This window comes from Herpailurus yagouaroundi, unplaced genomic scaffold, assembly GCF_014898765.1.
Source record: "Herpailurus yagouaroundi ecotype Mexico unplaced genomic scaffold, PumYag 166, whole genome shotgun sequence".
In the NCBI taxonomy this organism is placed as follows: domain Eukaryota; kingdom Metazoa; phylum Chordata; class Mammalia; order Carnivora; family Felidae; genus Herpailurus; species Herpailurus yagouaroundi.
The window spans coordinates 9,413,026-9,438,555 of record NW_024412407.1 but is presented as its reverse complement, the minus strand read 5'-3'; the positions used below and the strand labels follow the sequence as shown (position 1 = coordinate 9,438,555).

The following is a 25,530-nucleotide window of genomic DNA, read 5'->3' as shown; positions in this document are numbered from 1 at the left end:
AAAAAAATTAAAAAAAAAAAAAGAAATGCCATAGCTTCTGGGATGTAATCCAGCCTAATTCTTTGCAAAGGTCTGCTTTTACTGATGCTCTATCCATCCATTCTATCATGAGATCTTGGTTAGTTTTCCATCTAGAGCATCATTTCTTTCTTTTGCCTGTCACATGCCAAGGCCATATCTTGAAGTCATGTTTTGACAACTGCATTCAATATTTCTTTATCAAAGATTTAAGTAGCTTTATGAACTCTTGGTCAATAAAAAAAATATATAACTCAATATGTTCTTTCTCTAAATGCTCTTCTCTGAATTTTTCTTGGTATAGAGACTATGGAATTGGCCCTCCTGCCACAGGAACTCAACTGTTGGGATGATGTCTCTCCAGCACAAAGGACTTTGAAATATGAGATACAGAAGAACTGGGCTTGGATCACTGCACTTACCTGTATGACTTAAAGCAAGTCACTCAGCTTCTTTCAGCTTATCTTACAGGGTTGCTCTAAGGATTTGATGACATAATACAAGAAAATTTCAGTGCCTAGCCCACAGTAAGGATTCCACAAATCTACCCACTTCCATTTGTTAGATTTCATTTGATTCTTTTTCTTAAAGTTTATTTATTTTTGTGGGGGGGGGAGGGTCGGGGGGGAGCACAGAAAGAGGGAGACAGAGAATCCCAAGCAGGCTCTGTGCTGTCAGCACACAGCCCAATGCAGGGCTCGAACTCACAAACCATGACCTGAACTGAAATCAAGTCAGATGCTTAACTGACTGAGGCACCAGGTGCCCCAGATTTCATTTGATTCTTCTAAGAACCATATGGCACAGACATCCTCTGTATAGATGAAGAGGACCTTGTGAATCAAAATTCTTGGCTCCTTCCTCTGGCCCACACTGTTTCTTTACTCAGATGTTACAACATGTCAAAATGGAAGGGAGGAAACACTTATAAAAGCCAGAGTTCCTGTCTGTGACTATAGGCTTCTGACCCCTGTCCTGGGCCTGTCTGTGAGCCTGACTACATGGTATCTCCCATACAGCCTAATAACTGTGTCCTCAAATTTAGCATGCCCTATCACTTGATTTTTTGATTCTGGCATTTTTAATTTGTTAATGTACATAATCTATCATTATAATAGCCATATGTATTAAAAATTGGGGGAAAAACTAAATATGCAAAGGTAAAGAAATGTATATGTATATTATACTATATCCACTTGGTGAAATTATTTAAAGAACTATGAAGATCAAGCAGCAGCAAAGAAAATCTGCTTTAATGCGTACGATAAGATCCATACTATGCTTACAACTAGATTAAAATGCAGGGGAAAAAAAGACTGAAAAAGCAAAAATAAATACTAAAATAGGGTACTGTACAGTTATGGACAAATAATTCATATCTATTCTGCATTTTAAGTGTGGTCCTATTTTCTAAGGAAAACAAGCAAACACTATAGCAACCTTTTTGGGAATAATCTGGTGGAGTGATTGAGATGTCACTGAGTGACAAGTGAAGATGAATCCAATCCATCCTTCAGGTGCTCACAGTTGATAAGTGAAGATCAATCCATCCTTCAGGTGCTCACAGTTGATAAGGAGAGGTCCAAGAAATATACAGACAGCCACAACACAATGGGATAAATAACCACAGACCACAGCAGAGAAAGTATTTAAGAGCCAGATGAGAAGCCACTAAGACTTGGAAGCTAACAGAGTAAGTCCTGAGAGAGAGGAACAGCTAGAAGAATAGCAATTCCTCTTGCTGGCAGCCTAGACAAAGGCAGGCAGAGCAGAGGGATTAGCATTTGCAGACTCACAAGTGAGAGGAGGACATGGCAAAACACGGTGGATCTGGAATCTCACACAGCTTGGTATCTCCAGATTGTGGGGTATGAATGGCAGAAACACAGGCGATAGCTAGATAGGTATATTAGGGCCCTGGTGGGGGCAGGGGGAAGGTTTTGCCTGAAAGAAGTTTATGCTGTAACTTACCCTAGAGGAAAGCCTTTCAAGGAGCACCTAAAGTGCTGCTACTCAGCACTGTAGAAAGGCCTGTATTTTCTGAGCTAATAAAACTTTTCATATCTATGGGGAAATGCACAGCAAATTTATGGACCTACAAGCCTAATTTTTAAAAATCTACATACATTTTTTTCTAAGCAGAGATTTTATAAGTAAGGACCATGATTCTCCCCCTTTAGCCCCTTCTTCACCAAGGTCTACAAGTTTAAATAAAACAATGGGGTAACACATTTCAATATCCCTAAAACTTTTATTAGAAACTCATAGGTTTTCCTATAGAACTATTTTCAAGTAAAGACAAAGAAGATTCCCATTGAGAAAATCTACAAATAAATTATTCTCTCCAATGTGGTAAATACTAACATTTTGGAAGTCATGGACCCAAACCAGACTCAATCTCTGAGAAATCTGGAGTGGTTATGAAGGTCAAAGGGTTAACTCCTGGACCTGGCACCCTACAGACCTACAGTGAATATGATACAACTAATGAACAAGCAAAAAAATACAGCAACGATAAAGACTATGACATTCTTCCTTTCTTTGCTAGCTACCTGGTTTCTCTTAGCACTCCTCTCAATACACAAATCCTGCTGGTTTTCATTAGGTGATATGCCTTAGGTTCCTACTAAAAGAGTATTTATGATTAAGATGCTACTTATACCGTTGATGCTCCTTTCCATGTCTCCCCACAGTCTTTTATGGGCTCTCTCTGGATCTAACCATAAACTACACCACGGAACCTACACCACCTCCATTCCTTCTAAGCCTATGAATATGTGCTCAAGTCTCTGCCTGCAAAACAAACATACAGACTTTAAGAACTTGTTGGTGACTCAAAATTCTTTCAGAAACTACTAAACTGTTATAAGCAACAAACACCTAGTAGAACTATGTCTAAACTCATGACAAATGTCTGACTTATATGGAAACTTCCAGGTGACGATAAATTAAATAAATAAATAAATAAATAAATAAATAAATAAATAAATAAAATAATATAATATAATATAAAAATAAAAATAAGCAGATATAGAGTTTAAGACACATAGAAAAGAGGCTTTAAAAGCCAGGGCCACCAATTCAATGTGCTACAGACTCTACCAATTTGGGAATATCACTATTTAAAATGTGGCTTCCATATATATGGGGCTCAACAGGTACTACTGTTATGTGCTCAGTACATACAGCATGTCATGTCATCTTTACAACAATCCCCAGAGGGAGGTATTACCATCCGAATTTTCCACAGGAAAAAAACTAAGGTGCCAGAAAGTTAGGCTGTGCACTTGACGTCAGTGAGACCAATCAATATTCTTTAAAATTATACCAAAGATTGTCAAAGTTATGAGTAGACAAAGAGGTAAGGAGGTGAGAAGAGTCAGATTAAAGCGGCAGAGTGACCTAGGATAGAAAGTTTCAAAGGTGTGATTCCCTGGATCCTAAAATGGCCCCAAGGACCATTCCCCAGAAAATCACTGTGTGACATGGGCCTGGTGAAGGGCACTCCAACTGAAGGTGTGCTGTGTGTAAATGACACGTTCGTGGAGGAGAGGAAGGAGGGTGACAGAGAAACAGAGCATTAGATAACTAATGGAACCTTCATATTTTCACGTGTGGGGATGTAGTGTGTGTGTGTGTGTGTGTGTGTGTGTGTGTGTGTGTGTGTTTTATGTAATTCTTGTGGATTTGAGGCTTAGAAAAAGAAGATAGTGCCTTCCATGGCTCGCCTTATTTAAACTAGAAGTCTACCTTCCAATCTCTATATAATCTAGTACTTGGAAATGCTGTATTATAACACTTCATTATCATATTCATTTGATTTAGTAAAAATCTTTCCCTTATATTAAGCCCAAATTCAATTTCCATTAAACTCCACTCATTGGTCCCAATTCTATCCTTTACATCTATACTGAATATGGTATATCTAATTTGACAATAACTCTCATGTTCTCCTTATTCTCTTCTCCAAGCCAAAAAAATACTCAATCACTTTAGAAAATTCATGACCAGACATATAGATCCTTTGCAATTTTAGTTGCTGACTGCTTCCTGACCTGGTTTTTATTTGCTCACTGTGCCTTTTAAAGTGGGGCTCTAGAACTAAACAGGTTCTAATCGGCTGTCTGATCATTAGAGTTTAGTAGAACTATTTATCTCCCTTGTTCTGGGCATTCTACCTCTAAACACATAATCCAACTGCCCCATATCATTCTGTAGACACATACTGAGCCAAGAGTATAACCCTTCCCTTCTTTGTTCTGTTCAGCCAATTCTCTTTCCTCTATTCTGTACTTGTGCTCTTCTTCTGGGGAATCTCAAATCAGGACTTTATTAGCTGCCCTGTTAGAGGTCCCACTATGGTCAGACAAGGGCTGCAGACAAGATCAGGAACAAGCACCCTATATCTCTAAGTAGCTCTGCTCCCCATCCCCCAGCCTCCACTACTTATGAACATTTGGGGAGAAAGGGAACTCCTTTCCTGGAAAGTTACTCAAATACTTTCACTGCCTCTGTAGAACCGCTGAATAGAGCCATCAACTTGGAAAATCTATTGTCTTTGAGTCTCCAACTCCTTTAAACATTCTTCCTGGTTGACCAACTGTCATTTATCTCTGGAACACCCCTCCCTTCACTATTGAGAAGTCAAAACCTATACTCAACTTACTGCATAAAACTGCTTAGGTTTTCAACAAAATAATCATGCTTCTTTCTTTATTAGCACAAAATGCTGCATCCCTTTGAAGATCTGAGAGTGCTAACAATAAATCCTCACAGAAGGACTGCTATAGGTCTTGTTGCTTTTCTCAGGGCACCCAGACTCCAGCTGAGAACAGAAAGAGAACACAGGCAGGTCAGGTGGCAAGAATACTAATCAGAGCATCGCCCATCTTTGACAGTGACGCTCAAGACCAACCTACGTTCACAGTAATAAAAGTAATGGCCTTCCCTTCTGTAGTCAACAAAATCCTAAATTTGAATTTGGACAGTATATTATGTTCTTTTAAGTTTCACAAAGAAGAGGAAATAGCAAAATGATCTTAAGATGTAGAAGTTCATATCCCAAGGAAGAGGCAGAGCAGTTTGTCCCAGAATATTTTCCTGCTTGTATTTTCATCCTACTACTCTAAATTTAAACTTTGTCTTTTAATGCATAGAATTGTTGAACGATCACATGCAAGTTGAGTACTCAAAGACAAAATGAAATAATTATCTGATTAATTCAATTAGCCATTCTACCTAATTAAGACTCCCGCACTTTTTCAGGTGTTTTTTTTTTCCCTCCACAAGTTTCCATTTCATTTTAGCTGAGAAATGTGTGATTTTGAAAAGAACCTTATGGATGTAATATCAAAGATTTTCCTTCCACTGCTTTGGGGGAGGGGAGAACTTTTACCACAGCCTTTTAATGTTTCCCCACTGTAAGGGTTGTGCTTAAATAGCCTATTAAACTATTTATTATATGTGAGAAGGGCACTGGATGAATGATTGTTTCCACATTGCAACAACAAATCAATCATAAATCTAAAAGGTTAACAAGAAAAGCGAAATCAATTTTATACAAGTGAATCATGTTACAAGAGTCAAAATGATATTTTACTTGCTTGTTAGGAACCTGTTGATCCGATCCTACACTTTAGAAAGAGTGAAGTCAATTTTGTGAGGGCCACCGATTTCATTGCTTATTAAAATGTTTAGTATAAACCTTGATTTTGGCTGTCCACACATGTCAGCACATTTTGGTTGAAATTTAATACAAGATTACTTGGACAGTTCATTTTCCTCCGTCTGTGCAATGGAAAAAAAATGTAAATGCTTGGGCATAAAAACTGTTCTTATTATTAAAAAAAGAAGAAAAAAAAGAAAATCTAGTAAATGCCTTAAATAAAAAAAGATTACTGTGCAGATGTAAGCCTTATTAACGTTCTTTGGTATCATGGTTATTTGTGTAAAATTCTTTATTGACAGCCTAAATCCACCATTTCATTATTATTTGCTGCTAATACGATGAACATTATAAACAAAAAAATAAAAAAGTCATTTCAGATTTATAACTAATGAGACACCAAAGTTTATTAAAAACACTTGTGGCATCTCTAAAGTGTTTTTAAAATGCCAACCTCAGAAATGGAGACAAACCAAGTACAGCATTCTCTATGCTTGATCTGAGCTGTGCTGATTTACCCCTTATATGTTTTATTAAATAAAAAAGATAAACATAGGACTTAATAGGCCTCTAGGGATAGATGCCACAATATATAACAGTTACGCCAAAGGCATAAAGTGGGAAGAACTGAGAGGCAGATGGAGGAAAATGAGTCTTGCTTAAAGTAATTTTTCAAGCAATTGAGAGTATGATGACATTCTCTAGGAAATGTCTTTAGAATTACTTTTATGTGCTCTATTTATCAAACTGGCCTGGGCATTAGTGTAAAGTGTAAAGTAATTTACAGGGCTTAGAGATTTTCACCAAAACATTGCTATGAAATGACTAAACATATACACGCACACATACATGAATGTCCACCTGTTACGTGGGGTTTTTTTTCATATTTATTTTTTGAGGGGAGGGGGCAGAGAGAGAGAGAGAGGAGAGAGAGGGACAGAGGATCTGAAGCAGGCTTCCACGCTGACAGCAGTGAGCCCGATGTGGGGCTCAAACTCGTTAGATCATGACCTGAGCCAAAGTCGGATGCGTAACCAGCTGAGCCACCCAGGTGCCCCTACATAGGGTTTTTTGTCCATTACGCTACATTGCCAGAGAGTCTTTAAAATAGAAGTCCAGTATGATATCAAAGGGAAGTAACGGAAACTAGGTGTGGGATCTCTTTTAATCTCTACCCCAGGAATGCAACACCAAAGATTTAATCTCAGAGACGCCACAATGCTATAGTAGCAGAGATTTGGGACTTATGTCTCTACTCCAGCAGCCTCTCCCTGCTACTCTAATATATGGTGACAAATGTCTCCTTAATTTGCACAACAGTTTTCAATTGCCCTCACAGGAGACCACCTTGAAGGAGCGAGTAAAAGGTTTAGTCATGGTTTCTATTTTTCTATTTGAATCAATACATTCTAGTTAAATGGACAATTAATAGGTCACTTCCAAAATAGTGGTGTATCAGTCCTGGTTAATAAACGATCCCAGAGTTGATAATGGGCCCTATGTATTCAGCAAGTCCTGTATACACTCAGCTCATCCACTAAATCCCTTTTCAGGTGGACAGGGTTATATGGGAAGATGAGCTAGAATGAGTCTATAAAAGTCAGTTTCATTCACTGCTTTATTTTTCAGTCAAGTGCTTTAAATGGTGTCCAGAAATTCACTTGGAATGTGAAACAGGAGAAAAGATGGACACACAGAGCCTTGCTTTATGACCATACAAAAGGGCAACTGACCCTTGCCCAAGCCTTTTCCATGTGAAATGGCTCCTAAAGTTCATCTGCACAGTGAAAAATCGTGGTGAGGTCGCGTGTGGATGAGTCAAGTGAAAGTGATGATTGGTCACGGGTCTGTCGCCCATTGTGGCTGGGTCCCTGCCATGTAAAGTGCTCTGTGGGAAAGTATCGGCCCCCTAAAGAGATGCTCAGAAGCCTGCAGCTCATTAAACGGCCAGCATTTGCTGCCTCACTTGTCAGGAATCATCCTGTTGAGCAACTGCTCTCCTGAAACATTCATAAAACACATTCACGGGAGGCAGCAGGGACCTGAATCCAACCGTGATAGAGCTCTGTACTTCAGGCTGACTCAACTCCTTCTATTTCACTTTCCACCTGACAGAGGGGTTAACCTGAATAAAAGGTTTCTCTGGGCAGTTGAAATAAATGTGCTGGCCTCTACCGGAGTAGAGTAGAGCTTACTGGACTTCTTCATCACACACTCAGAATCTCTGCCTACAAACTCTTACTTGACCTAGAAATCTCAAGATCAAGGTGAACTTTATTTCTTTTTAGTTCGACATTGCTCTTTTTGAGTGTGTATGTGTATGCACGCTTGCACGCTCTAAAAGTTTTTTCAGAGTTGTTGTTCTCACTCCACCCCTGGACATTTTAAATTTTGAAATTTTTGAGGAAAAGTTCTCTTGAAAATATTTCCTACAACTCTGGTGGGTTCTTTTCAAGATCATAAAGAGGACATATTTATCTCCTTTCACAATCTGGACAATTTTTATTATTTTCTATGAACACCTAGTGACTTTCTGTGTCACATTCTAAGTTGAATAGAAATTTTATACAGCACAATTTCTTAGCCTTCCTTATTTCTTTTTTCTTCTCTAAATGAGTATTGCTACACGTTTCAGAAAGAGCCAAATCAGTCCCTCTGAGATCTTTTATATCAAATGGAAAACAAGTCACTTTCCTTGGTGTGTCAGCCCTGGGTTTCAATGCCATTAGAAACGGCTCACAATTGCTCAGTGTGCTGAGGTCTGATAAATCTCTGGAAACCTCCTGAATAGGATCGCTGTGATTTTTAGTGAGGATTTAGCTCCTTGCCATGGCATTACCAATTAGTTTTCCAGAGCACATTAAATCCTGCTGCTTTGGTTTACAGAATAACTGAGGCATTGCTGATGAAGCATAAAAACTTACTTGCAAAAGCAGTGGGGGATGCTGGGCGCCGACAGGACCCACCACAGCATGCAGAGTAGAATGGTGAGGCACTCAGGAAGAAAGGTTTGGAAGACGCTGTGGAGAAAGCATTGATCTCATTGATGAGCCATTTCTTTTAGACCATATTCAAAATTCTAGTTTCCCAAAAGTCACTGAGTAAAACACTCCATTTTCTGAGCCTTTACTTGGCTGGTTATAACTCTGACTGAAATTAACATTATTCTAAAGTAGCCTTTATCTGTCAAAGAGATTACCACACATTTAATTGAGATGTGGAAGACGCAGTGGAAAGACAAATTGATCAAAACCAAACCTATAATTTTCTGTGTGGTCATAATTACAAGTAGTACATATCAAATACTCCTTTATTCACAATATCCTAGAGCAACACACAGGACAACTATCTGTGGTGATGAATGTCCTTTATCCCCACTGTCCAATATGGATCTATTTCCCACATGGCTCCTGAGATATGTGGCTAATGTAACTGGGTAACTGAATTCTCAATTTAAGTTATTTTAAAATAAATACACTCGTGTGGCTAGGAGCTATCATATTATTGAATGGCACAGCTCAAGATATAATACTTACCGAGGAACAAATTGAAAGCAGAAAGTAAAAAATTAAATATAAAAACCAATTTGAATGTTATATGCTTAAGTTTAATTTTTTAGAAGAGATTATATTACTCTACTGTTTATTTTCAGAAAATTCTTCAAAATAGTTAGTTGGATTCCAAAGTGGTAAGAGATAATCTATTGAGCAATTCCATAACAAAATGGTTTTTTTTGTTCTGATCACTTTTACATGTTCAAAAGTATTTGAGAATAATAGCATTTTATCTCAAGAGAAACTAGTTAACCTGAAGATATCTGTGTTTGTAGTATAGGGATTTACCATTTTTCTGTTCTGCTCACTTTATTAAACTATACTATTCATAACATTTTCAATACATGTACACAGAATAGGTATCATTACTCTTATAAGGAAAGAAATTTTAAATTCTGTTTCTCAGTAGATGATAAATAGCTAAAAAGGATGTCACAGAACATTAGTAAGAGCTCTTCTTTACTGAGCACTTACTATATGTCAGGCTTTGGTTAAACACCTTAAATACCCCATGTCCTTTAGCATAATGAGATATAATATAAACGTGGGTGAAAGTTCCTGAAGGTGGACAACTTGCTTTTGCTATCGCATACCCAAAAGAGTACATAGCACATTGTAAATGTCAGCAAATTTTCAATAAATGAATGTATAAAACCAAGCCTAATAGTTCATTTTCTGTGTGGTCATAATTATAAGTAGTAATTAGTAAAACTAAGAAATAGGAAGCCTCTCTCGACCTTCTTAGGAAGAGAATGAGGATCAGGAATGAACCCCTTCCCTCTCCCCAGACACATCTTGAAATATAGTATCATCCATAACAGATGACCTTGAAATCTAGAACATGACTTGAAAATAAATATTTTTATAACTCTCCCTACATATTCAATGGCAACTTTTTTCTTATTTTAATCATATTTAGTGAATATTATTTTGATACGAATACCATACCTTTTTCAAGAACACAGTAATTTCAGACTTGTATTTTAACCAAGTGATAAGCATGTGTTTACTTTCGCCAATACTTTTGAAGGATATATCAAAACAAGTGTATTGCCCAATAAAAATCTAGGTTCTTAATGCCTTCAAATTGCAAATTAATCACACATGCAGGTTTTTTTCTATAACATAACGGAAAGTTGCCAATATTCGTATTCTTAGTTTTTTAATTTCCAAGTTTTCAAATAATAAAATGTTAGTCTTAATGATATTTCAAGGGGTGCCTGGCTGGCTCAGTCAGCGGAGCATGCAGCTCTTGATCTTCGGATTGTGAGTTCAAACCCCACATTCGGTGTAGAGATTACTTAAAATTAAAATCTTTTAAAAAATGATACTTTGAAAATATAGCAACTAAGAAAGTATGAAAAGGAAATCCATCTTGGTGTTCAAAAAATTCTATAAAACTTAAAAAACATTTTTTTCTAAATAGGCTCCATGCCCAACTTGGGGCTTGAACTCACCACCAGACCCTGAGATCAAGAATTGCACATTCCCAACTGAGCCAGCCAGGCACCCTATAAAACTTTTTAAAAATTCTACTGTTATCATAAACTGTTCTAACAATGACTATAAAACCACCAAAGAAAAGATAAATCATTTCATTTTAATATCTTATGAGAAAATGGCACTATTTAGGCAGAGTTACATTTTCCAGTATTCTAGGAATATTTGAAGTACTTTGAAAAATAAAAATATATTTCTACATATAAAAATTGTCACATTATGTTGATTCTCAAGCATTTTCTGTTAAATTATTTCATCTCAAAATAAACACTCCATATAATTAAGTCATGGCTACTGTGCAGTTTGGCACAAAATGCAATGCTGCATTTACATACATGTAATAACACATTTATCATGATAGCTGGAAAAAACACACATGAAATAAGCACACTAGTGATACTATTAAAATAACCATGCATTATAATATGTACAAATTACAAATTTTATCATTCTAGCCAAACTGTTTCTCAATCTTACCCTATGGCCTAAAAAATATAAAAATAAAAGATAAAAAAAAATGAGTGGGGCGCCTGGGTGGCTCAGTCGGTTAAGTGGCCAACTTCAGCTCAGGTCATGATCTCACGGTCCGTGAGTTCGAGCCCCGCGTCGGGCTCTGTGCTGACAGTTCAGAGCCTGGAGCCCGTTTCACATTCTGTGTCTCCCTCTCTCTCTGACCCTCCCCTGCTCATGCTCTGTCTCTCTCTGTCTCAAAAATAAATAAATGTTAAAAAATAAAAATAAAAAAAAATGAGTGGTTCATTTGAGACAAGCAATCAATTAAATTCATTTGTGATAAACGAAGTTCTGAGATATACAATCTTAGTGCTAAATTTAACCAGAAGAAGTTTTCATTGAGTAGTTTGTTATATTACTATGTATTACCTTATCTTAATAGAGTGAAGCTATAATCAAAATGACATGCCATCTACAGTAATAAACTCTTGTGGCTAAGGAACTACATGTGACATGACCAGGCTTCAGGTTCTCTTGTGTAGAATTTCCTTATCATGTTAAAACATCTCTTTGACATACATATATTTACACAGTCAATTCATGGTTTCCATACATAAATACACCTTGTTGAAGCTGGTTTCTGTGAAAATTGTTGTGAAATTCCAATTAAGTGCTCCATTTTTTTTTTTTTTACATGTGCCTACTTTGACATAAGTCAAATGCTCATCCCGCTGAACCTATGACTGCAGGGGTGTCAAATGGCACTAGGAAATAACCATTTTAAACAATGAAATGCATTAAAGATATATATATATATGTATATATATATATATATTACAATTTTAAATGTTTGTCAATCATATCCTTTTTAAAGGAATAGGAAGAAAGGAAACTCAGCTGTGATGAAAACAAAGTAACAAGTTGATAGATGTGTTAAAACTTTTTTAAGTTTTTGAGAACTACTTAGAAGATACTCTGAAAAGGACAGAAAACAAGGCAATTTCATCCTGATATGCACTTCAAAGCCCATTAATGCAGACTAGATGAAGTCACTTGATCACTGATTATACTGGGAACAACTCATTATAGGCTCACTGGACGATATTTACGACAAGATTTAAGGAGTGCCTACTACATGCCATGCACTGCTATGAATTGAACACATGCTATCTCATCCACTCATTAGCATTCAACCTCAAATGGGTATGCATCTGGAATGTGAACACTGTTTTCGGCAATTTTTTTTTAATGTTTATTTATTTTTGAGAGAGACAGAGACAGAATGCGAGTGGGTAAGAGGCAGAGAGAGAGGGGGACACAGAATCCGAAGCAGCCTCCAGGCTCTGAGCTGTCAGCACAGAGCCCGACGTGGGGCTCGAACTCACAAGCTGTGAGATCATGACCTGAGCTGAAGTCAAGACACTCAACCGGGGCGCCTGGGTGGCGCAGTCGGTTAAGCGTCCGACCTCAGCCAGGTCACGATCTCGTGGTCCGTGAGTTCGAGCCCTGTGTCAGGCTCTGGGCTGATGGCTCAGAGCCTGGAGCCTGTTTCTGATTCTGTGTCTCCCTCTCTCTCTGCCCTTCCCCCGTTCATGCTCTGTCTCTCTCTGTCCCCAAAATAAATAAACATTGAAAAAAAAATTAAAAAAAAAAAAGACATTCAACCAACTGAGCCACCCAGGCACCCTGGCAATTTCTTTTTTAAAAAAGGACAAGAGAAACACAAATATTTTAGAATAATATTTAGTTATTAGCCACGAGAGATCAGGGTTTCATGCACAGATACTGCCAGTTATTCATAAGAGCTGGAGCCCAGAAAATGGACACATCTCCCAAGCTTTCCATAAGAGAAAATCAAATGTCCTTTCCTATCGACAAAAACGTACACTGTCAGGTTCGGCATGATGTTAGGTTCTGTTAGCACAATACTTCAGGATACTCTGAATTCTTTTTTTTTTTTTTTTTCAACGTTTATTTTTTTTTGGGACAGAGAGAGACAAAGAATGAAGGGGGGGGGGGCAGAGAGGGAGACACAGAATCGGAAACAGGCTCCAGGCTCTGAGCCATCAGCCCAGAGCCTGACGCGGGGCTCGAACTCACGGACCGCGAGATCGTGACCTGGCTGAAGTCGGACGCTTAACCGACTGTGCCACCCAGGCGCCCCCCGAATTCTGTATCTCACCAACAAATCTAATTTCCAGTTTCTGTGGAAATCTGTTACCAGTTACCAATAAATAACTTAAAACTTTTGGAACTAAACTGTCTGAATCCAAATGACTAAAATCACTTATTCACAGAAAACCTCATGAGCTTTTCACTTCTTAATAAGATATTCTGACTTATCTGAAGCCACAGAATCAAAATACCTATTAATTATTTTGAACATTTATCTAAGATGGAGACTTAGAGCCAATTTAATGGTGAACTGGCCTGATTTCTTTTTTTTTTTTTTTAATTTTTTTTTTCAACGTTTATTTATTTTTGGGACAGAGAGAGACAGAGCATGAACGGGGGAGGGGCAGAGAGAGAGGGAGACACAGAATCGGAAACAGGCTCCAGGCTCTGAGCCATCAGCCCAGAGCCCGATGCAGGGCTCGAACTCCCAGACCGCGAGATCGTGACCTGGCTGAAGTCGGACACTTAACCGACTGCGCCACCCAGGCGCACCCTGATTTCTTTTTAAACTTAACGAGATGGTTCTGTGATACAATCATCTCATAGCCGAGGATGGTTATGAGCCTAACTACAAAGAAATTATTTTCAAAAGTCTGTCATTTAGAAGGCAAGCAATAATTTTTAAATTGCTTTTCTGTTGTTATTTTCATTCTTCTTTTGCTGATGGAGAAGAACAATGGGTATTTAAATGGGGTGAAACCACATTCTTCTGATTGTCAGTGGAAAACCGTGGTACTAACTGACTTGACGTTTCAAAGAAAGAGTACTAAAGACCACTAATAAAACCTTCAAATAAATTTCAAGAGTCCACTGCAATGCTATGCCAACTGGCAGCACCTTTTAAGAAAGATGGGGAGAAATGAAAGAAGGTTCCAAGATGCCTTATTAAGGCATCTTTAACCTTTGGTTAAAGGGTTAAAAAACACCTCCGGGAAAGAATAACAGGGAGCTAAATAATTTTTTTTAATGGTTTTAAATGACCTTTTTCAAGTGCCTGGTACATGGGAACCATGAATAAAGAAATCTAAACTTCTGACCTGAAAACAATATACAACTGGAATACAGTGGACCCAAAAATGAGACTCCAAAGAATAGCAACCAGCAGCCCTGAGTAGTAAGATCTAAGAAATATCACTCACCTAATGAGGTGTGATTATCACACACCCTGGAAGGAATTCATTTATGTGATCCACATGCAAATTTACCTTCAGTCACAAGGGAAAGCAAGTTAAATAAATTCATCCTTTATCTTCCTGCTCATCAGAAAACAACAGAAGTCCACATTCTTTTCCTCAAGTATTTCAGACACAGAAAAACAAAGGTCTTAATGTTCTGGTGCAGCTCATGAGAAGATAAATCAAGTGCAGTGTCTCCTTCTTTGATGCTGTGCTTTTAATTCTGTGCAGATAATATTTATTGCATCTCTAGCAAGTGCCACACAGTGTACTGGGACCACAAAGATGAAAAAGGATGGTTTCCTTCCCCAGAAGAATTTCTATTTAGTGTTTCTTAACTTACAAATTTACGTCTGCTGGTCAACGAAATGAAATGCAAATTTTTCCGCTTTCCAAATTCAATTTTCCTCTGTAAAATCTGAGGCATTCCCCAAGACAGAGATGAAATTTGAAAAAATTCACATTGTGCATCCCTAACCATTGGTTCTCAACCCTGCATACATGTTAGAATTATCTAGAGTGCTTTCAAAGATACAGATGCCCAGGCCCCATACCAACCGGGTTAAATCACCAGCTAAGAGTGGGCTCCTTAGCACAGCATTGTTTCAAAAGATGCATAGGTCATTATAATACACAGCCAGGATGAGACCACAGAAAAAAATACAAAACAATGTCTGACACAGCAGGCACTCAATAAATGTTAGCCTTTACTCCTGCCATTATTACAGAATTTGAGATCAACAGTAAGACAATATATAAAAAGAAGCCGCATTGGTCAAGACTTCCAGTGAAATATAAACAAGTAAAAAGAAAAGACTATTGTCAAGAGGGCTTTGTCAAAGAAGGCTTTAAGCAGCAACAATATCTTAACCCACACCTTGATTTGGAAGGTATTTGGAATGGCAAAAGAAGAAAAAGAAGGCATTCCAACAAGGAAAGGTGGCTTGAACAAAAGGAAAGGAGGCAAGGTGGGACACGTAGGGCAGGTTAAGGAGACCAGCCTGATGGCTGGCACAAGGCGAAAGGAGTGAACAAACAATGTACTTGGAGGAGCTAAATGTAGCTGATGGAATGAAGGTGTTGCAGAACAGAGTATTTCTATTTGATCTGATCATCAAATGGGGATAATTAAGGTTTTCCTGAGTAGCTGGGTAATATGAGGAAGCAGATAATTAAGGTTTTCCTGAGTAGCTGGGTAGTATGAGGAAGCTATATTTTAGGAAAATTCACCTGCCAGTACCGGATGCGATGTGGTGGAGAAAGGAGAGGCTATATGGAAGCATCCCACTGCAGTAAAGATTTGTTATAAGAACAGGTAATGAGGGCACCAGGGTGGCTCAGTCTGTTAAGCATCTGACTATTCCGGCTCAGGGCATGATCTCACGGTTCGTGAGTTCGAGACCCGCACAGTATTCTCTTGGTATTCTCTTTCTCTCCCTCTCTTTCTCTCTCAAAATAAATAAATAAACTTAAAAAAAAAGTTATAAAAAAAAGAAGAGGTAATGATAACCATTTGTGTATACATGGCCACTAGCATCTTCTCTAGCCTCACATAATGAACAAATGGGTAGGGTATGGCTTCTTCTCAAGGTGCGGGCCTCAGTTCATCGCAATCACCAAATATGATCACTATCTCTGCTGCCTCTCCCTTCAAGTGGTCTCTATTAGCAACTCTGAAAAACTGAGCTAAATTTAAGGAAACCCACCGCTTTTTATTACACAGTCGATGTCACAGAAGAGAATAGCCTAACAGAATAGTTCTTGTAGCTCTCAAATTCTAAAAGCCTTAATGAAGACTCCTCAAGCTCCCAGCTATTGCACTCTGTGTGACTAATTCTTGCACTGGTCTACTCCACCAGGAGACAACAGACCTGGCAAGAACTGTATCTGATAGGGGTTATCCTGATTTCACCCTGTGGCAGATTTTAAATGGCTACAAATTACCTGGGTCTCAGTTTCCCCTTCCTTTGTATTTGGGATGGTCTTGCTGACTTGTTTGACCAAAGGATACAGAAGAAGTGATATTCTGGAACATTCCAAGGCTAGATCATAAGAAGCCTTACAGCCACTGCCTAGGATTCTTGGAGTGTTTGCTCTTAGAACTCTCCCTTTCATAACCCAAGCATCAAGCTGTCAGAAGCTCAAGACACTTGGAAAGTCTACTTGTAGATTGTTGTAATAGCTCTAGTTAAGCACCCAATCAACAGTCAGCCATGTGAGCAGCCATTTTGGACATCAAGCCCAGTTGAGCCTTCAGAAGACCATAGTCCCAGCTGCCATCTAACTGCAGGAGTTTCCATGTTGAGAACCACTCAGCTGGGCCCAGTCAATCCACAAGACTGTGAGAGAAAATAATAAATTGCTCCTTTAAGCCTCTAATCTTTGAAATAGCTTCTTATACAGCAATACCCCTTTCACCAATATTTTACTTATGATGGAATGGTAGAAAGGAGTCTTTCACATCTTTCCCTGTTATCAGTAGGCTTTTGTGGTATGTGTTTGCAAGTCAAATGCTGATTTTAATCTCTGTTCTTATTTTGAAATGAGGACACAGAGGCTCAAGGAGGTTATATGAATTGATTGGAATTATATAGTCAGTAATATAAAAATCTTAGACTTGAATCTAGGCTTTAAAATTACAGAAATGTTGCTAAAACCAGCTCCAAAAACTGTATTTTTAAATTTACCTAATTTGCCATTTTTGCTTTGGAGAAATTGTTGGCAAACTTTTACTATAAAAGGCCAGATAAATACTTCAGGCTTTGCAGGCCATAAATCTGTTGCAACCATTCAATCTGTAATGCAGAAGCACCTGTAGAAAATATGTAAACACACAGGAGTGCCTCTTTTCCTGCTTGAAAGAATGGGGCTGTCTTCTGGTTTGAGACCCAATATAACTATAGAATTGGTTAAATACACCTAAACTCAATCCAGCCCTATGAGAGTCTCTTTAAGAAACATGCCAGCAGTCATGGTTTTTATTGTCTTTCAATGGACAAAAATCTTTCCAAAGAATAACTTCCTAACTCCTTCGCATATTTTAAATTTAAAAGTTATTAGAGATTTAACCCTTTAAAGAACAAGCAATTTTGAGTCCTCTCAAGAGGACCGGTAAAAATTATATATTGTATGTTCTATTTCTGACAGCCACTTAGAATTAATAAAATTGAGGTTGTTGTGGCAAAGTGCCTGAACACATAAAAGAAACGTTAGAAACCTGGTTCATCTTTGGGATACTGATAAACAAGGAGGCAATTAAGTATTCAGTAATATACAGAAAAAGATGTGAATTTTCTTTCTTTCCTTTTCCCAGATGCTTTGGTTCTAAAACAAAAGTCTAAAAACTTTAGAGGCTTTTTGATCTTTGACTTCAGAGAGAATTTTAGTGCCTTCAGTTTACTGTTCATATAACTCACAAAAATGTGCCCCTGAAATATTCCCAACTAATAGCAGGTTGACAAAATGAATAATGCTATTAAAAATGAAATCAGTTATGGTAACTTTATATAAAGTGATGAATCACTCTGCATTGCCAAATCAAGTACTGACTGGAGGCTAAAAAGAATAAAAGGGAGAGATTTCATTAAAAGTGGAAACATTACTGAAAGTAAAATAAAATACTTTGGAATAAAATATACAAGGGTCTGGTAAGCGTATTATACATTAAGGCAAAAATCCAATTTCTTAGTAAGAGAGTATAAAATAGAAGCATGATCTAATGAAGTCTTAAATAAGGATTCTAACAAGCATTCCCAGATAAAAATCATGTTGTTTCTTTTTCCAATTTGCCTTTTTATTCCTGACAGACTCCAGATGTAGTTGAATGAAAACTTATTTAACAGACTTAAAAACTGTGTACTTTCACTGTGAAAAAAAAAATCACTGTAATTAGGAAAACACCTTATTTGGAGCCTCTGTTAATCCAAGATAAAGTAGACAAACACTGTACTAAGAGCTACAAAGCAAGACCCCTTGAAAGACATAGTAAGATGTATTCTAAAGTTATAAAGAGTAACAACAGAAATAGGGTGGTGGAAAATAGGTTGAGTGTGGTGTAAATGAAATATTTATCCCCCCCCACACACATAAGGACACATTTATTTAAATATGTTAAAGATAAGAACATCTCACTTCTGTAAAAACTTGCATAGCAAAGAATCTCAAAGTATTTTACAAGCACATCTATTACCTGTGCTACTTCCCTTACTTTACAATTGCTACCATTTCTATCATTGTTCAGCAACAAACCTAAGCATAAAATGAGGTCTTACAGAAAAGGAGACTTTTTTCTGGTGGGCACAAGAACAGGAAGAAGGTGGCACACTCCAACAGGGATATAATAGAGTCTCATGCACAGCTTTGGTTCCAATGTATGAGGCACATTCATGGCAAACAAATGTGGATAAAATCATTGTCAACAATTCTTTTAAAGTGCCCACAACATATGGCATCCTTTGGCTTCTGGCATGTAACCCTGAACTCTCTGAATCCTATGTTTATTTATACATAAATGTGTATACAATTGTCTGGGCATTCAAACTACTGTGCTCTTTTCTCTTGCTCATTTATTTATTTTTGAGAGAGAAAGAGAGATAGAGAATGCACCCTTGACACCAAGGGAGTTGGGGAGGAGCAGAGAGAGAGAGAGAGAGAGAGAATCCCAAGTAGCGGGGCTGGAACCCCTGAACCCCATGAGATCATGACCTGAACCGAAATCAAGAGTCTGACTCTTAACCGCTTAACTGACTGAGCCACCCAGGCGCCCCAAACCATTGTGCCTCTTAAAATAATTCTCAACTCCCTTAAGTCAATAAGAGGCAAGGGGAAAGTTCTAAAATGTTCCTACTTGCCTGCTGGATTTACTCCTATTTTATTATTAAACCTCAACAGCTTCAATACCTGTTAACAGATTGACATTTCTTGTTGCCTAAGTGGAGTAAAGAAGCACATGTTAGGGGTTGGGGTGGGATAAGTACTAAAGTCAGGGGCAAATTCAATGCACATAAATTGCTCCAGCCCAGGTGTTATTCTGTAAGGATGGTAACTGAGTCATTACTAGAAGGGAAGGAAATATTAGTCCTATTCTCTTCACTGCAAGAATTTCTCCTTGAATCTGAAGCAGTTCATTAACTTGAGCTGATTCTCATGAACTATGTAAAGTTATTAAATGTTAATATGTTTATATTAATATGTTAATATAAATCCAAAGGCATGTTAAGAAGATACAAAAAATATGCACATGTAGTAATAACATGGTTCAGTATTATCTACAAATTCCACCAAAGCAGTGGTTGAGGTGACGGGCTGAGGAAGGAACCACCTTTGCCAGATTTTCCATTCTCTGTCCTGATTCTGGGTCAGCATCACCAACATTCAAGATGCTGTGATTTTAATCTACCAAAACAAATCTAAAGCAAAGTTGTAGCAAAAATAAGTGAGAAACTCTGGCTTAATAAATCAGATCACAAAGTCTTCAAGTTGGACTAGATAAAACATAAGTGCAATTAGTTTAAGACAGAGTCATGGATTAACACGTAAATAGTATCTGGAACTGGGAGATGGGCAAGGAAACGAGGATGTACATTAAGTTTTAATGGTAAGAAGCAATCCTAACAAGGGGCCAGAAAAATGCTACGGATCTGGTTCCATTTCTGTACTACACAGTACAACTTACCTGATAAAATTACCTAAAAGAAAAAAAAAAAAAAAAAAGAACTCACCTATCCAGAAGAAACATGTGCTTTCTAACCCTTAAAAGGAGTAGCTTCAACAATCAATAAATTACATTCAGAAAATTACCTTTATGTCAAATATTTTTAAAATGTTTAAATAACAAATGTTATTAAAAGGCAAGACTCCACGTATTTTGAATAAAACTGGTGACATAACCAAGAGAAATGTAAAATTTTCAGCTTTTTACATTTCAAAGCTCTTTTATATATAAAAACATAAATATTGTAATCTAGCACAATATTCACCCAATAATGACATTAATGAACTTTTCAGGAAGGATCTCTGATGATTCTAATTTACTTGCAGAACCTCCTGGTTTCCCCTAATAAACTATAACAGATCTAAGGATTCAACCCTGGATCTATCTTCTATCTACTACCTTCTATTGCACTGTGCCCCTCTCCAGCCTTGAGAAATACCCTTTGATTTCTAGAGTTTTTAAACTACATATATATATATATATATATATATGTATATATATCCAACTGTTTTATATATAAACAACCTGACAACATATAGCTATGGAGAGTCTTTTTCCTACTGTAAATATTCAAAGACTTGCCAGTTTCCAGGGATGAAGAACTGACAGCTATCCTCTCATTTATTACCTATAAAATCTGTGTTATTGCTTAACTGTCATCACCTTGCAGATCCACAGCAAGACAAACAGGAAGGGCAATTTCTTTCCTTATGGACACATACAAAATCAAAATCTGATTTATTATTGTGATACACGTAATCAGTTATCACTAGCTTCCAATATTCAATGAAAGACTCGCATAAGGAATATGAAGGTTTGGGACAATTTTTTTTTTTCTCCTTCACAAGTCCACAGATGTTTCCACTGTTAACTTCTGACAAAAACAAAATTAGCAAGTGAAGTAATCATTGTAGGAAAAAACTGGCCTCTATGAAAATTAAAGCAGCGAACAGCTATGAAAATGCTTGGAAAGCCATACAGCAGTCCAAACATGGAATGCCACAGGGGCAGAGACAGTCATCCGTTTTGTGCAGTGACGATCCCAATGGTCTAGAACAGAGCCTGACACATGGGAGATACTCGGTAAGCACTTCCTGAACAAATGAAATAGATGGCATCATTAAAAATCGGTAACAAAGATAATGAAGCAGAAATGCATGCAGTGGCATAAATCCCCAAGTTAAAGGGCTCTGTATTTCACCAAGGCACCAATAAAAGGAAGTCTGGGGTTTTCTCAATCAACATTTAGTTTGGTACACTCAACAAGACTGGAAAAAAAGTGAGTACTCAATATGCTGAAATGATTAAAAATCCCATTTTGTGATCCACTCACTCCTAAGTAAGGGTCTAAAGGATTAGCAGTGGTTGTTCACTGACATCTCAGAAAGAAATATAAGGAAATACTGTTATCTTTTCAAAAACAGTAGCTCTTCTATACTCTCTATAGAACATCAATCACTATGTCGTCAGTCAGTTAATTTTCAGGTGATAGTAACCTTGTCATCACTCATTAAAACTTCATAATTCTACACAGCAGCAATGAATTCCCACAACATTTGGTAGGACAAAAATCTGTCACTTAAATAAAACTAGGGCAATGTTCAGAAAATGACATTCTGTGTCAAATTACAAAGATAAATGAATGTAAATACTGGTTTTAAGCAGCATATTTGTGGGCACAAATATAGAGAGTTTTAATTTTCTTAAGATACTTTTGTAGATTCAAAAATTAAACACACCCCTTACAAGACTATTTTTTGAAATAAAAGGTTATTTGTTCAAAGGAAAATCAACCTAGGAGAATCTCAAATCTTCAATGAGGGCTCAATAAAACACCAGGGAAAAATATGTGCTTAAACTGTATTAGAATACTTCAAAGGGAAATATAAATTCTCATATTCTCTTAACTATTCCAAAAAAAACCCATTTTTGTATTCTGACACTTTAATAAGTGTACAAGAGTTAATACATCTTGAAAATTTTTTGTAGTTAGGAGACCCTTTACCCAATAATTGCAATATTTTGAATGAAACAGATATACAAACCTCTTGTTCAGTTATTAAAATATCTGCCTTTGATTTGCATTTGGTTTATTTGAATTTAACCTGTAAAATCTACAAAGGGGAAAAGTAAGTAACTTTCTCTGGTTGAGCAGCCAATCAGGATCAGGGGCAATTTAAGAATCCTTAAAAATAACTTCTATGAACACAATGCCAAACCACTAAAAGTTATGCAAATCACCATTTTTTGTTTGAAAATGTTATTTTTTTGTGACACAACATTATTTACTAACTCTTGTCTAGGTGAACCGGCTTTATACGTTTCTAATTTTCCAAACACTTCAAAAATAAGAGAGTGGCCCAAATTACCAAGGAACATAAACTCTGCCTTTAACAGTATTTTTTCCTTTCCCTAGATGCAAAAGGCTTCCCAGGTTCCTTAGGTTTTACACTGTGTGAATGAGACCGCTCATATAATTATATTTGTTCCATTCTGTTAATAACCATTTCAAGCTGAAAGACCAGGACAGGTTCTAAACATGTTAAGTTCTATACAGCCATTAGCAATAAATTTGATCTGGCAGTTTGCTGGGACAATGGAATCTGCTGAAAAAGCGTCTATTAGTCATTCTGGACAAACCCATCGGGATTAAAAGAATGAGTTAAGATCGCCTAAGGACGCAGCCAAAAAAAATTAATAATAATCCAACTAGATCTCAGCTTCTGAGTTTCCAAAAGGCTTCCCCTTTTTTTCACCGCACATTTCGGCTGCCCCTCCATACGCTTTAGCTAAAATGTGATTAACCCGTCCACATCCTCTGCCCAATCACACCACTTAGGTTTTATGCGAAAATTAAACCAAAGTTGTCTTTCTTTTGATAATTTCCCATTTATTGGTGAACTTCCTATCCCAGGTGCCAATTCAGCTGTTTCAGCTCAGCACGAAGAAAAAGTCGTCCTTGATTTCCTTGCGCCTCCGTGATCTCAAATACTGAGCGGAGAAAGCCAAAAGTTTGCGCAACTCTTCTTCCAAAAATCTTTGCGAGCGCTCTTGAACGGCCCCGGCCTTCGCTGCGGACGCAGAAGCAAAGCCCCCGAAGCGGGCCGCGGTACCTGCCCAGGGAGCTGGTGTCCCGCGGCCTCCAGGGCTGGAGGCGGCGAGCAGAAACGCTGAACTTGGGAACAAGACGGGTGAAACCGGTCCAGCGAACCCAGAGATCTTGGGACTAGGGCTGTTCTTTCCCGCTAACCCAATGTGGGGCATTCAGGGTTTCTCCGGAAAGGCCTGAAAATCAAGGCAGCCCTACCACTTGTTGAAAGGAAACAGAGAGGAAGCTGGTGGTATGGGATAGGGGTGGAGGGGGTGTCACAGTTAGTGGTTGAACCCTATTTACCCGCGAAGTGGCATCCCGACGAAAGCTCGAGACGCTCGAGGAAGGTCCCAGGCCGGAGCGGATCCGGGCGCGCTGGGGCCAGGGCTCCCTAGGCGCAGCGCGCACCCCCGGGAGCTCGGATCCCGGACCCGCCGGGCCGGAGGCGCCGGGCGCGGCTGGGGAGGAAAAGAGCTGGCTCACCTGGGGCTGACGGCTGGAAGGTAGAGTCTCGATCCCCCGGAGCCCGGCCCGGCAGCCTGGCGCCGTCGGCCGAGGGGCTGAGCACTTGGAAAGCCCAACGCGTGCCGTACGGCGCTCCGCCCGGGCTGACCGGTTCGGCCGCGGGGCACAGCTTGAGGGGAACGGGGTTGGCCGGCAGGGGCCGGACCTGCGCGCCGGCTGCCGTGGCGGCGGCGGCGGCGGCGGCCACTAGAGCGGACGCCGGGCCGTGGTGCGGGGGTGGCTGCAGCGCGTGCGGCGGGGCGCCCCCGGCCCGAAGCAAGTTCTCGATCAGGAAACTCTTGCCCAAGTTGCCAAAGCCCGGAGCCGCGGGGAAGTTGAGGAGCGCGGAGGACGCCACCACGTCCCAGTACGCGCCGGCGTGGGCCGCCACGGCGCTGGGGAGCATAGTGCGGCGCCCGCGGGCCGCCTGCGCGCCCGCCTCCAGCTCCGCGCGCCGCACCGGGCCCGCGCCGCTCCCTCCCGCCGCTGCCTCCCGCCGCAGCCTCCCGTGGAACCGGAGCGCGCTGAGCCCGGGAAGGAGGAGAGGGCACCGAGGACGCCAGCAGGCTTGGAGCGATATTATTTTCTGGGGTTGGGCGTTTTCTTAAAGGATGGGAGGAGTGAATGTGGGAGGGGGAAGCTGTGCGTGTCTCTGGCCCGCGGCGCAAGCTCTGGGGGCGCCGGGGGAGTCCCTCCTGCTCCCTATGCAGATCCGGATGGTCTCTCTCTCTCTCTCTCTCTCTCTCTCTCTCTCTCTCTCTCTCTCTCTCTCTCTCAGAAGGCTGGAAGGTGTGTCCAGCCCATCCATTCATGTCACCCGGCCCACAAAGTGACAGACGCGGCCAACAATAAGGGCGGCCCCAGAGTCTGAGCTTTGGCAAAGGGAGGGGACGCGTAGCGGGAAGGTGGGCGTGGAGGCGACGTGAACCGGCCGCGCTCATCCCCTCCCGGCGGCCGGAGCCCTAGCTCTGGAGCCCACGCAGCCCCCCGGAGCGCCAGGGCGCGCGACCGTGGGCGAGGAGTGCCCCGGGGGCGGGCGGCACTCTCTTCTGGAGACCGTTCGGCAGACCACCTGTTGGGCAACCCCCGGCTCTCCAGTGTTGATGTCACTTTCAGGAACCGACGGGCATCCTGGGGAAGCTAACAGGCACTAGAGGCTTGAAGGACTGTAGTCATCAAATAGAGTCGCGAGTGTTACTGGGACTGTTGTGGTCCCGCAGATAGATGCGAAGTTTTAAAGAGTGGGTTGCATATGAGATGTGTTCCCCTTTCTTAAGGCAAAGAAAGTGAGTTTTTCTTGGAGACCTTTTAAGAAATTTCAGAGGTTCTAGTAGCTCGTTTCCAATCGCTTTTCTAAGATCATTTAGGAATCACTCCAGAAGAAATGTTCCGATAAATTTTGATCTAGAGAAAGGGATCTTAGTTGGAGGTGGTTAAATATTTGGGTCCAAAACCCGGCAAGAAAAGCCACCACCAACTTTTCCTAACCAAACATGGTTGGGTCCTCCTCCACAGAGCCCAGGATGAGAACACTGGATTATTTAGGATTACAGTTGCTCTTTTATCCCCCCTAGAAATCTGGGTAGTTTCCAGTTTATTAACAGCCTGCTAGAGACTGGGCAGAAGAAAAAAGGGTGTGTGTGTGTGTGTGTGTGTGTGTGTGTGTGTGTGTGTGTGTGTGT

General features: G+C 39.6%; 1 protein-coding gene across 2 annotated transcripts in view; it reads right to left on the bottom strand.

The window, feature by feature from the left end:
• DBX2 (developing brain homeobox 2) overlaps nt 1–25,491 on the bottom strand; it is a 37,501-nt gene extending 12,010 nt beyond the window's left edge. The window contains exons 1-2 of one of the 2 annotated variants that reach the window (XM_040488373.1): nt 23,828–25,491; nt 8,608–8,703 (exon numbers count right to left, since the gene is read on the bottom strand). In XM_040488373.1, coding sequence (XP_040344307.1) covers nt 8,608–8,703; nt 23,828–24,789 — 1,058 coding nt within the window. In that variant the 5' untranslated portion in view covers nt 24,790–25,491. The remainder of the gene's footprint in view (nt 1–8,607; nt 8,704–23,827) is intronic. The other variant, XM_040488374.1, reaches the window with a different exon arrangement.
• Nucleotides 25,492–25,530: the final 39 nt, after the last annotated feature.